Source organism: Pseudopipra pipra, unplaced genomic scaffold, assembly GCF_036250125.1.
Source record: "Pseudopipra pipra isolate bDixPip1 unplaced genomic scaffold, bDixPip1.hap1 HAP1_SCAFFOLD_210, whole genome shotgun sequence".
Classification (NCBI taxonomy): Eukaryota; Metazoa; Chordata; class Aves; order Passeriformes; family Pipridae; genus Pseudopipra; species Pseudopipra pipra.
Window position 1 is genome coordinate 17824 of NW_026990689.1, and position 15285 is coordinate 33108.

General features: G+C 61.8%; 1 protein-coding gene across 1 annotated transcript in view; it reads left to right on the forward strand.

The window, feature by feature from the left end:
* Window positions 1-15285, forward strand: part of BOP1 (BOP1 ribosomal biogenesis factor) — a 40205-nt gene continuing 24920 nt past the window's right edge. The window contains exons 1-9 of the mRNA XM_064643485.1: window positions 1-191; window positions 1484-1601; window positions 1720-1821; window positions 3543-3755; window positions 5751-5912; window positions 6829-6909; window positions 7404-7473; window positions 9046-9178; window positions 11426-11606. Coding sequence (XP_064499555.1) covers window positions 67-191; window positions 1484-1601; window positions 1720-1821; window positions 3543-3755; window positions 5751-5912; window positions 6829-6909; window positions 7404-7473; window positions 9046-9178; window positions 11426-11606 — 1185 coding nt within the window. The 5' untranslated portion in view covers window positions 1-66. The remainder of the gene's footprint in view (window positions 192-1483; window positions 1602-1719; window positions 1822-3542; window positions 3756-5750; window positions 5913-6828; window positions 6910-7403; window positions 7474-9045; window positions 9179-11425; window positions 11607-15285) is intronic.

Here is a 15285-nt window from a genome sequence, read left to right on the forward strand (position 1 = left end):
GTCTCCCTGACACCTCTCCCCTCTGCTCCCCTCCAGGACATCCGTAACACGGTGGGAAACATCCCCATGGAGTGGTACCAGGACTTCCCACACATCGGCTACAACCTGGATGGCAAGAAGATCTACAAACCCATCCGGAACAAGGACGAGCTGGACATGTTCCTGGAGAAGATGGAGAACCCTGACTACTGGTGAGAACCTCGGGGAGGTGTCCAAGGCCAGGCTGGACGGGGCTTGGAGCACCCTGGGATAGTGGGAGATGTCCCTGCCCAGGGCAGGGGGTTGGGAATGGATGATCCCCAAGTCCCTCCCACCCCAAACCGTTCCAGGAAGGCCGTGTTTGGTGGGACACCCTCTCCCAGGTGGGATGTGCGTCCACACCAGGGCTTGAAACCCTCCCCTGGTTCCCTGGAGTGTCATCTGGGGACCCCTGAGGTTCTCCTGGTGTCACTCCACGGATGTGTGGCTTTGGGAGAGCGAGGGGGGTCCCACCCGGCACGGACCTTCTGTCTCATCCCTGCCTCACCTTCCCTGGGCTGTTCCTGCCAGGAGGATGGAGCAGGGCAGTCCCTGGTGCAGGGCAGTCCCTGGTGCAGGGCAGTCCCTGGTGCAGGACAGCCCCTGGTGCAGGGCAGTCCCTGGTGCAGGACAGTCCCTGCCTCACCCTCCCCGTGCCGTTCCTGTGGTGCAGGACAGCCCCTGCCTCACCCTCCTGACCCTCCCCATGCCATTCCCATTCCGGTTCCCATTCCTGTTCCCACAGGAGGATGGTGCAGGACAGTCCTTGGTGCAGGACAGCCCCTGCCTCACCCTTCTGACCCTCCTGACCCTCCCCATGCTGTTCCCATTCCCATTCCTGTTCCTGTTCCTGTTCCCCCAGGAGGACAGTACAGGACAGCCCCTGGTGCAGGACAGTCTCTGCCTCACCCTCCTCACCCTCCCCGTGCCGTTCCCATTCCCGCTCCCGTTCCCGTTCCCACAGGAGGATGGTGCAGGACAGACAGTCCCTGGTGCAGGACAGACAGTCCCTGGTGCAGGACAGTCCCTGGTGCAGGACAGACAGTCCCTGATGCAGGACAGACAGTCCCTGGTGCAGGACAGTCCCTGGTGCAGGACAGTCCCTGGTGCAGGACAGCCCCTGCCTCACCCTCCTCACCATTCCCATTCCCGTTCCCGTTCCCATTCCCATTCCCGTTCCCGTTCCCGCAGGAGGATGGTGCAGGACAGACAGTCCCTGGTGCAGGACAGTCCCTGCCTCACCCTCCTCACCCTCCCCGTTCCCATTCCCGTTCCCGCAGGAGGACGGTGCAGGACAGTCCTTGGTGCAGGACAGTCCCTGGTGCAGGACAGTCCCTGCCTCACCCTCCTCACCATTCCCATTCCCATTCCCATTCCCGCTCCCGTTCCCGCAGGAGGACGGTGCAGGACAGTCCCTGCCTCACCCTCCCCGTTCCCGTTCCCATTCCCGTTCCCGTTCCCGCAGGAGGACGGTGCAGGACAGGATGACGGGGGCGGACGTGAAGCTGACGGACGAGCAGGTGGAGCTGGTGCAGCGCCTGCAGAAGGGGCAGTTTGGGGACGTCAACTTCGACCCCTACGAGGTGAGGCCGTGGCTGCTCGCCCTCCCCGGGGGTGGGGAAGGGGGGTCCCGGCTGCCCCTCTCTCCCTCCCTCCCTGCCTCCCTCCCTCCCTCCCTCACCGCTCCGTGTGTCCCCCCAGCCGGCCGTGGACTTCTTCACCCACGAGGTCATGATCCACCCGGTGACCAACCGCCCTGCAGACAAGAGGAGCTTCATCCCCTCCCTCATCGAGAAGGAGAAGGTCAGGGAGGGTCCTGCTCCCCCAGCCCTGTGCCCAGCGGTGCCATTTTCGTCCCCACAACCTACCCTCCTCCTCCTCATTCCCAATCCCACAGAGGGTCCTGCTCCCCCAGCCCCGTGCCCAGCGGTGCCGTTTCCATCCCCTCATCCCACCCTTCTCATTCCCAATCCCACAGAGGGTCCTGCTCCCCCAATCCTGTGCCCAGCAGCACCATTTCCATCCCCACATCCCACCCTCCTCCTCATTCCCAATCCCACAGAGGGTCCTGCTCCCCCAATCCTGTGCCCAGTGGTGCCATTTCCATCCCCTCATCCCTCCCTCCTCCTCATTCCCAATCCCACAGAGGGTCCTGCTCCCCCAATCCCGTGCCCAGCAGTGCCGTTTCCATCCCCACATCCCACCCTCCTCCTCCTCATTCCCAATCCCACGGAGGGTCCTTCTCCCCTAATCCCGTACCAGGCAGTGCTGTTTCCATCCCCACATCCCACCCTCCTCCTCATTCCCAATCCCACAGAGGGTCCTGCTCCCTCAATCCTGTGCCCAGCGGTGCTGTTTCCATCCCCACATCCCACCCTCCTCATTCCCAATCCCACAGAGGGTCCTGCTCCCCCAGCCCTGTGCCCAGCGGCACCGTTTCCATCCCCACATCCCACCCTCCTCCTCCTCGTTCCCAATCCCACGGAGGGTCCTGCTCCCCCAAGCCCGTGCCCAGCAGTACCATTTCCATCCCCACATCCCACCCTCCTCCTCATTCCCAATCCCACAGAGGGTCCTGTTCCCCCAGTCCTGTGCCCAGTGGTGCCATTTCCATCCCCACATCCCACCCTCCTCCTCATTCCCAATCCCACAGAGGGTCCTGCTCCCCCGGTCCTGTGCCCAGTGGTGCCATTTCCATCCCCACATCCCACCCTCCTCATTCCCAATCCCACAGAGGGTCCTGCTCCCCTAATCCCATGCCCAGCAGTGCCATTTCCATCCCACATCCCACCCTCCTCCTCATTCCCGATCCCACAGAGGGTCCTGCTCCCCCAGTCCCGTGCCCAGCAGTGCCGTTTCCATCCCACATCCCACCCTCCTCCTCATTCCCAATCCCACAGAGGGTCCTGCTCCCCCAATCCTGTGCCCAGCGGTGCCGTTTCCATCCCCACATCCCACCCTCCTCCTCCTCATTCCCAATCCCACAGAGGGTCCTGCTCCCCCAATCCTGTGCCCAGCGGTGCCATTTCCATCCCCTCATCCCACCCTCCTCATTCCCAATCCCACAGAGGGTCCTGCTCCCCTAATCCCATGCCCAGCAGTGCCATTTCCATCCCACATCCCACCCTCCTCATTCCCAATCCCACAGAGGGTCCTGCTCCCCTAATCCTGTGCCCAGCAGCACCATTTCCATCCCCACATCCCACCCTCCTCCTCATTCCCAATCCCACGGAGGGTCCTGCTCCCCCAATCCTGTGCCCAGCGGTGCCGTTTCCATCCCCACATCCCACCCTCCTCCTCATTCCCAATCCCACAGAGGGTCCTGCTCCCCCAATCCTGTGCCCAGCAGCACCATTTCCATCCCCACATCCCACCCTCCTCCTCATTCCCGATCCCATGGAGGGTCCTGCTCCCCCAATCCCGTGCCCAGCAGCACCGTTTCCATCCCCACATCCCACCCTCCTCCTCATTCCCCATCCCACGTTGCTCCTGGAGCCTCTGACCCGCCCTCTGTGCCCCCCCAGGTGTCCAAGCTGGTCCACGCCATCAAGATGGGCTGGATCCAACCCCGCAAGCCCCGGGACGACACCCCCACCTACTACGACCTGTGGGCCCACGAGGACCCCAACTCCATCCTGGGCCGCCACAAGATGCACGTCCCGGCCCCCAAGCTGAGGTTACCTGGGCACGAGGAGTCCTACAACCCCCCCCCCGAGTACCTGCTCAGCGAGGAGGAGGTGAGGGGGGGGTCCCACGGCCCCCAGGAGCCGCTGGGGAAGGGCTGGGAATTCGGGAAGCTCCGTGGGTGCTGGGACACGACGCGGGTGGGAGGTGGGACCTCGCAGGGGGAGTCGAAGCAAAGGTGTTTTCTCATCCCTGGAGGTGTCCAAGGCCACGTGGGAGCAGCCTGGGATAGTGGGAGGTGTCCCTGCCCACGGCAGGGGGTGGGAACGGGTGATCCTTAAGATCCACCCCATTCCATGATTCCATGACTCAGCCCCTGGAATTAAAAAGAAACCTGGGGCTGCATCCCAGGGGTCGGGGTGGCCCTGCCAGAGCCCCCCAGGATGGATGGGGATGTCCTGGGGTGGGATTTGTCCTGGCACGAGGCATCCAGGGGCACGTTCAGCCCCAGGGGCTTGGGAAAAACCAGGCAGTGAAACCCCAGTGGGCTGAGGAGGGTGGAGTGATCCTGGGGGGATGAGGAGGGTGGAAGGATCCTTTGGGGATGAGGAGGGTGGGAAACCCGGGTGGATGAGGGGGGTGGAAAGATCCTGGTGGGATGAGAAGGGAGGAAAGATCCTGGTGGGATCAGGAGGGTGGGAGAACCTGGTGGGATGAGGAGGGAGGAAAGATCCTGTTGGGACGAGGAGGGAGGAAGGATCCTGGTGGGATGAGGAGGATGGAAAGATTGTGGTGGGATGAGAAGGATGGAAAGATCCTGGTGGGATGAGGAGGGTGGGAACACCATGGTGGATGAGGAGGATGGAAAGATTATGGTGGGATGAGGAGGATGAGAACGCCCTGGTGGGCTGAGGAGGGTGGGAAAGACCCTAATGGGCTGAAGAGGATGGAAAGATCCTGGTGGGATGAGGAGGGTGGGAAGATCTTGGTGGGATGAGGAGACTGGGAAACCTGGGTGGATGAGGGGTGTGGAAAGATCCTGGTGGGATGAGGAGGGTGAGAACGTCCTGGTGGGATGAGGTGAGTGGGAGAACCTGTTGGGCTGAGGAGAGCAGAAAGATCCTATTGGGATGAGGAGGGTGGGAAAGCCCTGGTGGGATGAGAAGGGTGGGAGAACCTGGTAGGATGAGGAGGGCGGGAGAACCTGGTAGGATGAAGAGGGTGGGAAAGCCCTGGTGGGATGAGGAGGATGGGAAGGCCCTGGTGGGATGAGGAGGGAGGAAAGACCCTGGTGGGATGAGGGGGATGGAAAGATCCTGGTGAGATGAGGAGGGTGAGAACACCATGGTGGGATGAGGGGGATGGAAAGATCCTGTTGGGATGAAGAGGGTGGGAAAGCCCTGGTGGAATGAGGAGGGTGGAACGATCCTGTTGAGATGAAGAGGGTGGGAAAGCCCTGGTGGAATGAGGGGGGTGGAAAGACCCTGGTGGGCTGAGGAGGATGGAAAGATCCTGGTGGGATGAGAAGGGAGGAAGGACCCTGTTGGAATGAGGAGGATGGGAAAGCCCTGGTGGGATTAGGAGGGAGGAAAGACCCTGGTGGGATGAGGAGGGTGGGAGAACCTGGTGGGATGAGGAGAGCAGAAAGATCCTATTGGGATGAGGAGGGTGGGAAAGCCCTGTTGGGATGAGGAGGGTGGGAAAGCCCTGGTAGGATGAGGAGGGAGGAAAGACCCTGGTGGGATGAGGAGGGTGGGAAAGCCCTGGTGGGATGAGGAGGGAGGAAAGATCCTGGTGGGATGAGGAGGGTGGGAAAGCCCTGGTGGGATGAGGAGAGTAGAAAGATCCTGGTTGGATAAGGAGGGTGGGAGAACCTGGTAGGATGAGGAGGGTGGGAAAGCCCTGGTGGGCTGTGGAGGGTGGGAAAGAGCCCTGCTGGTGGGCTGAGGAGGGTGGAGAAGTGCCCATGGGCCGAGCGGTGCCGATCGAGGCCGCGCGGTGCCGATCACGGCGAGAACCTCCGGGATGGCTCTTCCTGGGCTCGGGGTGGGGTGTGGAGGCTGAGCCGGGGGTCCTGCCACGCCCTGCCCGTGCCCCCCACCCCGCAGAGGTTGGCCTGGGAGCAGCAGGAGCCGTCGGAGCGGCGGCTGAACTTCGTGCCGCGGCAGCACCGGTGCCTGCGGGCCGTGCCCGCCTACCCCCGCTTCATCCACGAGCGCTTCGAGCGCTGCCTCGACCTCTACCTGTGCCCTCGGCAGAGGAAAATGCGGGTGAGGGACCCCCCAGCCCCGGCACTGCCCACCCGGGGGGACCTGGGAATGTCTGAGCCCGGTGCTGTCCCGAGATCCCGCTCTGTCCCCGGAGCTTCCCGCTGGGATGCGGGGCCGGAGGAGCGGCGGGAAAGATCCTGGTGGGATGAGGGGGGTGGAAAGATCCTGGTGGGATGAGGAGGGTGGAAAGATCCTGGTGGGATGAGAGGGGTGGAAAGATCCTGGTGGGATGAGAGGGGTGGAAAGATCCTGGTGGGATGAGGAGGATGGAAAGATCCTGGTGGGATGAGGAGGGTGGGAAACCTGGGTGGTTGATGGGGGTGGAAAGATCCTGGTGGGATGAGGAGGGTGGAAAGATCCTGGTGGGATGAGGAGGGTGGAAAGATCCTGGTGGGATGAGAGGGGTGGAAAGATCCTGGTGGGATGAGGGGGGTGGGAAAGATCCTGGTGGGATGAGGAGGGTGGAAAGATCCTGGTGGGATGAGGGGGGTGGGAAAGCCCTGGTGGGATGAGGAGGGTGGAAAGATCCTGGTGGGATGAGGGGGGTGGGAGGATCCTGGTGGGATGAGGAGGATGGAAAGATCCTGGTGGGATGAGGAGGGTGAAAAGATCCTGGTGGGATGAGAGGGGTGGAAAGATCCTGGTGGGATGAGGAAGATGGAAAGATCCTGGTGGGATGAGGGGGGTGGAGTGATCCTGGTGGGATGAGGGGGTGGGAAAGCCCTGGTGGGATGAGGGGGGTGGAGTGATCCTGGTGGGATGAGGGGGTGGGAAAGCCCTGGTGGGATGAGGAGGATGGAAGGATCCTGGTGGGATGAGGGGGGTGGGAAACCCAGGTGGTTGACGGGGGTGGAAAGATCCTGGTGGGATGAGGATCCCCTCCCTCATCCCCTGCCTCATCCCCTCCCTCCCGCAGGTCAACGTGGATCCCGAGGATCTGATCCCCAAACTGCCGAAGCCGCGGGATCTGCAGCCCTTCCCCACCACCCAGGCCCTGGTGAGGGGATGGGAGAGGGGTTTGGGGTGTGCCCAAACCGGCCCTGGAGCGTGTCCAGGGAAGGGAACGGGGCTGGGAAGGGTCTGGAGAACTCCTGAGGGAGCTGGGGGGGCTCAGCCTGGAGAAAAGGGGGCTCAGAGGGAATCCAGGGGGACAGGAGGGTGGATCCAGGTGGGATCGGGCTCTGCTCCCAGGGAACAGGGACAGGACGAGGGGAAACGGCCCCAAGCTGGGCCAGGGGAGGTTTATTTGGGATCTTGGGGAAAAATCCCTGCTGGGAAGGGCTGCCCAGCCCTGGATCCCCATCCCTGGGGGATGGAGCATCCCTGGGGAGGTGGCACTTGGGGACACGGGCAGGGCTGGCCCTGGCCACAATTCCTCCCTGGATCCCCTCTCCCTTCTCGAGGATCCCGGGGCAGAGTTGGGGGGTCCCTCCCATTCCGGGCTCTGTGGGACCCTCACCCCTTCCCTCCCTCCCTCCCTCCCTCCCCCAGATCTACCGCGGGCACTCGAGCCTCGTGCGCTGCCTCGGCATCTCCCCCAGCGGGCAGTGGTTGGTGTCAGGTAAGGGCTGCATCCCTGAATCCCTGCATCCCTGGATCCCTGCATCCCTGGATCCCTGCATCCCTGTGTCCCTGCATCCCTCCATCCCTCCATCGCTGGATTACTGGATCCCTGCATCCCTATATCCCTGTATCCCTGCGTCCCTGGATCCCTGCATCCCTGAATCCCTTCATCCCTGTGTCCCTGCATCCCTGGATGCCTCCATCCCTGCATCCCTGCATCCCTTCATCCCTGTGTCCCTGTGTCCCTGTATCCCTGCATCCCTTCATCCTGGCTCGTGGCGGGGCTGGAAAAGCTGCCGGGGGATTGTGGAATCTCGGGAATCACGGGCGCCAGGGAATTGTGGGTGCCAGGGAATTGTGGGACCTGGGGAATCGCGGGCATCAGGAATTGTGGGTGCCAGGGAATTGTGGAATCTGGGGAATCACGGGCATCGGGGAATTGTGGGTGCCAGGGAATCATGGACACTGAGGAATTGTGGGTGCCAGGGAATTGTGTCCACCGAGGAGTCACGGGGTGCCAGGGGATTGTGGACACCACGAGATTTTGGGTGCCAGGGAATTGTGGACCACAGGGAACCACAGATGTTAGGGAATCATGGACACCAGGGAATCGTGGGTGCCAGGGAATTTCGGGTGCCAGGGAATCATAAACACCTGGGAATCGTGGACACCAGGGAATTGTGAGTGCCAGGGAATTGTCCACCGAGGAGTCACGGGGTGCCAGGGGATTGTGGACACCGGGAGATTGTGGGTGCCAGGGAATGTCAGGTGCCAGGGAATTGTGGGTGCCAGGGAATTATGGGTGCTAGGGAATCATAAATGCTTGGGAATCATGGACACCAGGGAATTCTGGGTGCCAGGGAATTGTGTCCACCGAGGAGTCATGGGATGCCAGGGGATTGTTGACACTGGGAGATTGTGGGTGCCAGGGAATCGTGGACACCAGGGAATCGTGGGTGCCAGGGAATTTTGGGTGCCAGGGAATCGTGGACACGGGGGAATCTCCGGCTCCGGATCCTCTCCCGCTCCCGGCGCTCCGAGGGCCGTGAACGTGGCCCTGCCCTGGGGACGGTGCTGCCCTTCCCCCAGCGTGGGGCTGTGGCACCCCGGGGGGGCCTCCCTGGTTGTGGGGACCCCAATCCCATCCCGATCCCATCCCGATCCCGTCCCGATCCTGTCCTGATCCCATCCCGATCCCATCCCGATCCTGTCCCGATCCCATCCCGATCCTGTCCCGATCCCATCCCGATCCCATCCCGATCCTGTCCCAATCCCATCCCAATCCCATCCTGATCCCATCCTGATCCTGTCCCGATCCCATCCCGATCCCATCCCGATCCCATCCGGATCCCATCCTGACCCCATCCCGATCCCATCCCGATCCCATCCCGATCCTGTCCTGATCCCATCCGGATCCCATCCTGACCCCATCCCGATCCCACCCCGATCCCATCCCCATCCCACCCCCATCCCACCCCCATCCCATCCCTTCCCCATCCCACCCCAATCCCATCCCATCCCATCCCGATCCCACCCCGACCCCACCCCGATCCCGTCCCTCTCCCCGCAGGCTCTGACGACGGCTCGGTTCGGTTCTGGGAGGTGGGCACCGCCCGCTGCATGAGGACCCTGCCCGTGGGCTCGGCGGTGAAGAGCGTGGCCTGGAACCCCAACCCCACCCTCTGCCTGGTGGCCGTGGCCGTGTGAGTGTCCCGGAGCGGCCCCTTCCCGGCCTCCCTTCCCGCTGGGAGCTCCCAGCTCCCTCTCCCGGAGCCCATCCGGCCTCCGGGGCCTCCCCAGAGCTGGGGATCCCCCCCTCCTGGCCATGCCGGGGGGGAGCAAAGGAACCTCTTCCCGCTCCCTTGGTGGCCCTTGTTCCTCTTGGGAGGGACCACTCATCTCCCACCGTTGTCCCTGGGAATGATAAACTCCCCCCTTTCCCCAATATCCTTCCTGGGAATGATAAACTCCCCTCCCCTTTCCCCAGTATCCTTCCCAGGAACGATAAACTGCTCCCCTTTCCCCAATATCCTTCCCAGGATTGATAAACTCTCCCCCCCTTTCCCCAATATCCTCCTTGGGAATGATAAACTCTCCCCCCCTTTCCCCAATATCCTCCCCAGGAATGATAAACTTCCCCCTCCCCTTTCCCCAGTATCCTCCCTGGGAATTCCAGGCTGGGATGAGCCCCCGTATCCTCCTGATTCCCAATCTCTGCAGGGTCCTGGGATCTGGCAGAGCCCCACAGGTCCCTCCCCACGGCCCTGTCCCTGTTGTGTCCAGTCCTCCAGTGGCACAGGGATCTCTTCCCTGACCCCTCCTCCCTCTCCCCGGGGAGCAGTGGGTGCTTCTGGTGAATCCCTGCCTTGGGAGGGGTTTCCCTGACCCCTCATCCCTCTCCCCAGGGAACAGTCGGTGTTCCTGGTGAATCCTTTCCTCGGGGACACCCAGGGGGGTTTCCCTGACCCTCATCCCTCTCCCCAGGGAGCAGTCAGTGCTCCTGGTGAATCCCTGCCTCGGGAGGGGTTTCCCTGGTGAATCCCTTCCTTGGGAGGGGTTTCCCTGACCTCTCATCCCTCTCCCCAGGGAGCAGTCGGTGCTCCTGGTGAATCAGTTCCTTGGGGACACCCAAGGGGGCTCCCCTGACCCTCATCCCTCTCCCCAGGGAGCAGTGGGTGCTCCTGGTGAATCCCTGCCTCGGGGACACCCAGGGGGGTTTCCCTGGTGAATCCCTGCCTTGGGAGGGGTTTCCCTGACCCTCATCCCTCTCCCCAGGGAGCAGTCGGTGCTCCTGGTGAATCCTTTCCTCGGGGACACCCAGTGCAGTTTCCCTGACCCTCATCCCTCTCCCCAGGGAGCAGTCAGTGCTCCTGGTGAATCCCTGCCTCGGGAGGGGTTTCCCTGGTGAATCCCTTCCTTGGGAGGGGTTTCCCTGACCTCTCATCCCTCTCCCCAGGGAGCAGTCGGTGCTCCTGGTGAATCCCTGCCTCGGGGACACCCAGTGCAGTTTCCCTGACCCTAATCCCTCTCCCCAGGGAGCAGTGGGTGCTCCTGGTGAATCCCTGCCTTGGGGACACCCAGGGGGGTTTCCCTGGTGAATCCCTTCCTTGGGAGGGGTTTCCCTGACTCCTCATCCCTCTCCCCAGGGAGCAGTCGGTGTTCCTGGTGAATGCTTTCCTTGGGGACACCCAGAGAGGTTTCCCTGATCCCTCATCCCTCTCCCCAGGGAGCAGTCGGTGCTCCTGGTGAATCCCTGCCTCGGGGACACCCAGGGGAGTTTCCCTGACTCTCCTCCCTCTCCCCAGGGAGCAGTCGGTGCTCCTGGTGAATCAGTTCCTTGGGGACACCCAAGGGGGCTCCCCTGACCCTAATCCCTCTCCCCAGGGAGCAGTCAGTGCTCCTGGTGAATCCCTGCCTCGGGGATACCCTGGGGGGTTTCCCTGACCCTCATCCCTCTCCCCAGGGATCAGTCGGTGCTCCTGGTGAATCCCTGCCTCGGGGACACCCAGGGGGGGTTCCCTGGCTCAGGAGGGGTTTCCCTGACCCCTAATCCCTCTCCCCAGGGATCAGTCAGTGCTCCTGGTGAATCCCTGCCTCGGGGACACCCAGGGGGGTTTCCCTAACCCTAATCCCTCCCCAGGGATCAGTCAGTGCTCCTGGTGAATCCCTGCCTCGGGGACACCCAGGGGGGTTTCCCTGGTGAATCCCTGCCTTGGGAGGGGTTTCCCTGACCCTCATCCCTCTCCCCAGGGAGCAGTCGGTGCTCCTGGTGAATCCCTTCCTTGGGGACACCCAGGGGGGTTTCCCTGGCTCAGGAGGGATTTCCCTGACCCCTAATCCCTCTCCCCAGGGATCAGTCGGTGCTCCTGGTGAATCCTTTCCTTGGGGACACCCAGGGGGGTTTCCCTGGCTCAGGAGGGGTTTCCCTGACCCCTCATCCCTCTCCCCAGGGATCAGTCGGTGCTCCTGGTGAATCCCTGCCTGGGGGACAAGCTGCTCTACGGGGCCACGGACCAGCTGCTGGAGTCCTTCGTGCCCCCGGAGGAGGAGCGGGTCCAGCCCGTCCAGTGGGTCCCGGCCAGCGCCGAGGAACACGGGAAGGGGATCCGGCTGATCGTCCAGCACGGCAAGGTGGGCACTGGGAATCTGGGAATCGGGGAATGGGGGGATCAGCGGGCGGGGGAGAGACCTGTGGGGTCACCCAGTGCAGCCCCAGACCCTGCTCTGCCGGGGGGTCCTTGGGCCCCACTTCCCTGCATCCCAAGGATCCTGGGAAGGTCCTTGTCCCTCATTTCCCTGCATCCCAAGGGGCGGGATGCTGGGAAGGTCCTTGTCCCTTTCCCTGTATCCTGAGGATCCTGGGAAGGTCCTTGTCCCTCTCCCTGCATCCCAAGGGGCAGGATCCTGGGAAGGTCTTTATCCCGCACATCTCTGCATCCCAAGGAGCAGGATGTTGGGAAGGTCCTTGTCCCCCACTTCCCTGCATCCCAAAGAGCAGAATCCTGGGAAGGTCCTTGTCCCTCATTTCCCTGCATTCCAAAGAGCAGGATCCTGGGAAGGTCCTTGTCCTTCACTTCCCTGCATCCCAAGGATCCTGGGAAGGTCCTTGTCCCTCTCCTTGCATCCTGAGGATCCTGGGAAGGTTCTTGTCCTTCACTTCCCTGCATCCCAAGGATCCCGGAAAGGTCCTTGTCCCTCTCCCTGCATCCCAAGGGCCAGGATGTTGGGAAGGTCCTTGTCCCTCATTTCCCTGCATCCCAAAGAGCAGGATGTTGGGAAGGTCCTTGTCCCTCATTTCCCTGCATCCCAAAGAGCAGGATGTTGGGAAGGTCCTTGTCCCTCATTTCCCTGCATCCTAAGGGGCAGGATCCTGGGAAGGTCCTTATCCCTCACATCCATGCATCCTAAGGGGCAGGGTGCTCGGAAGGTCCTTGTCCCCCACTTCCCTGCATCCCAAGGATCCTGGGAAGGTCCTTGTCCCTCATTTCCCTGCATCCCAAGGGGCAGGATGCTGGGAAGGTCCTTGTCCCTCTCCCTGCATCCCGAGGATCCTGAGAAGGTCCTTGTCCCTCATATCCCTGCATCCCAAGGGGCAGGATGTTGGGAAGGTCCTTGTCCTTCTCCCTGCATCCCAAGGGGCAGGATCCTGGGAAGGTCCTTATCCCTCACATCCCTGTTTCCCAAGGGGCAGGATCCTGGGAAGGTCCTTGTCCCTCACATCCCTGCATCCCGAGGATCCTGGGAAGGTCCTTGTCCCTCACATCCCTGCATCCCGAGGATCCTGGGAAGGTCCTTATCTCTCACTTCCCTGCATCTCAAGGGGCAGGATCCTGGGAAGGTCCTTGTCCCTTTCCTTGCATCCGGAGGATGCTGGGAAGGTCCTTGTCCCTCACATCCCTGCATCCCAAGGGGCAGGATGCCGGGAAGGTCCTTGTCCCTTTCCCTGTATCCTGAGGATCCTGGGAAGGTCCTTATCCCTCACATCCCTTCATCCCGAGGGGCAGTATCCTGGGAAGGTCCTTGTCCTTCACTTCCCTGCATCCCAAGGGGCAGGATCCCGGGAAGGTCCTTGTCCTTCACTTCCCTGCATCCCAAGGGGCAGGATCCCGGGAAGGTCCTTTTCTCTCTCCCTGCATCCCGGGGATCCTGGGAAGGTCCTTGTCCTTCACTTCCCTGCATCCCGAGGATCCTGGGAAGGTCCTTGTCCTTTTCCCTGCATCCCGAGGGGCAGGATCCTGGGAAGGTCCTTGTCCTTTTCCCTGCATCCCGAGGGGCAGGATCCTGGGAAGGTCCTTGTCCCTTTCCCTGCATCCCAAGGATCCTGGGAAGGTCCTTGTCCCTCGCCCTTCATCCCGAGGATCCTGGGAAGGTCCTTGTCCTTTTCCCTGCATCCCAAGGATCCTGGGAAGGTCCTTGTCCCTCGCCCTTCATCCCAAGGATCCTGGGAAGGTCCTTATCCCTCATTTCCCTGCATCCCAAGGGGCAGGATCCCGGGAAGGTCCTTTTCTCTCTCCCTGCATCCCGAGGATCCTGGGAAGGTCCTTGTCCCTCATATCCCTGCATCCCGAGGATCCTGGGAAGGTCCTTGTCCCTTTCCCTGCATCCCGAGGAGCAGGATTTTGGGAAGATCCTTGTCCCTCATTTCCCTGCATCCCAAAGAGCAGGATCCTGGGAAGGTCCTTGTCCCTCATTTCCCTGCATCCCAAAGAGCAGGATCCTGGGAAGGTCCTTGTCCCTCACATCCCTGCATCTCAAGGAGCAGGATCCTGGGAAGGTCCTTGTCCCTCATATCTGTGCATCCCAAGGATCCTGGGAAGGTCTTTGTTCCCCACTTCCCTGCATCCCAAGGATCCTGGGAAGGTCTTTGTTCCCCACTTCCCTGCATCCCAAGGGGCAGGATGCTGGGAAGGTCCTTGTCCCTTTCCCTGCATCCCAAGGATCCTGGGAAGGTCCTTGTCCTTTTCCCTGCATCCCGAGGGGCAGGATCCTGGGAAGGTCCTTGTCCTTTTCCCTGCATCCCAAGGATCCTGGGAAGGTCCTTGTCCCTCGCCCTTCATCCCGAGGATCCTGGGAAGGTCCTTCTCCCTCATTTCCCTGCATCCCAAGGGGCAGGATCCCGGGAAGGTCCTTTTCTCTCTCTCTGCATCCTGAGGATCCTGGGAAGGTCCTTGTCCCTCATATCCCTGCATCCCAAGGATCCTGGGAAGGTCCTTGTCCCTCTCCCTGCATCCTGAGGGGCAGGATCCTGGGAAGGTCCTTGTCCTTCACTTCCCTGCATCCCAAGGATCCTGGGAAGGTCCTTGTCCCTCTCCCTGCATCCCAAGGAACCTGGGAAGGTCCTTGTCCCTCTCCTTGCATCCCAAGGGGCAGGATGCTGGGAAGGTCCTTCTCCCTTTCCCTGCATCCCGAGAATCCTGGGAAGGTCCTTGTCCCTTTCCCTGCATCCCGAGGAGCAGGATTTTGGGAAGATCCTTGTCCTTCACTTCCCTGCATCCCGAGGGGCAGGATCCTGGGAAGGTCCTTGTCCCTCATATCCCTGCATCCCGAGGGGCAGGATCCTGGGAAGGTCCTTGTCCCTCATATCCCTGCATCCCGAGGATCCTGGGAAGGTCCTTTTCTCTCTCCCTGCATCCTGAGGATCCTGGGAAGGTCCTTATCTCTCACTTCCCTGCATCTCAAGGGGCAGGATCCTGGGAAGGTCCTTGTCCCTTTCCTTGCATCCGGAGGATGCTGGGAAGGTCCTTGTCCCTCACATCCCTGCATCTCAAGGGGCAGGATCCTGGGAAGGTCCTTGTCCCTTTCCTTGCATCCGGAGGATGCTGGGAAGGTCCTTGTCCCTCTCCATGCATCCCAAGGAGCAGGATCCCGGGAAGGTCCTTTTCTCTCTCCCTGCATCCCGAGGATCCTGGGAAGGTCCTTGTCCTTCACTTCCCTGCATCCCGAGGATCCTGGGAAGGTCCTTGTCCCTCACATCCCTGCATCCCAAAGAGCAGGATGCTGGGAAGGTCCTTGTCCCTTTCCCTGTATCCTGAGGATCCTGGGAAGGTCCTTGTCCCTCTCCCTGCATCCCGAGGGGCAGGATCCTGGGAAGGTCCTTCTCCCTCATATACCTGCATCCCAAGGAGCAGGATGTTGGGAAGGTCCTTGTCCCCCACTTCCCTGCATCCCAAAGAGCAGGATCCTGGGAAGGTCCTTGTCCCTCATTTCCCTGCATCCCAAAGAGCAGGATTCTGGGAAGGTCCTTGTCCCTCATTTCCCTGCATCTCAAGGGGCAGGATCCTGGGAAGGTCCTTGTCCCTCATATCTGTGC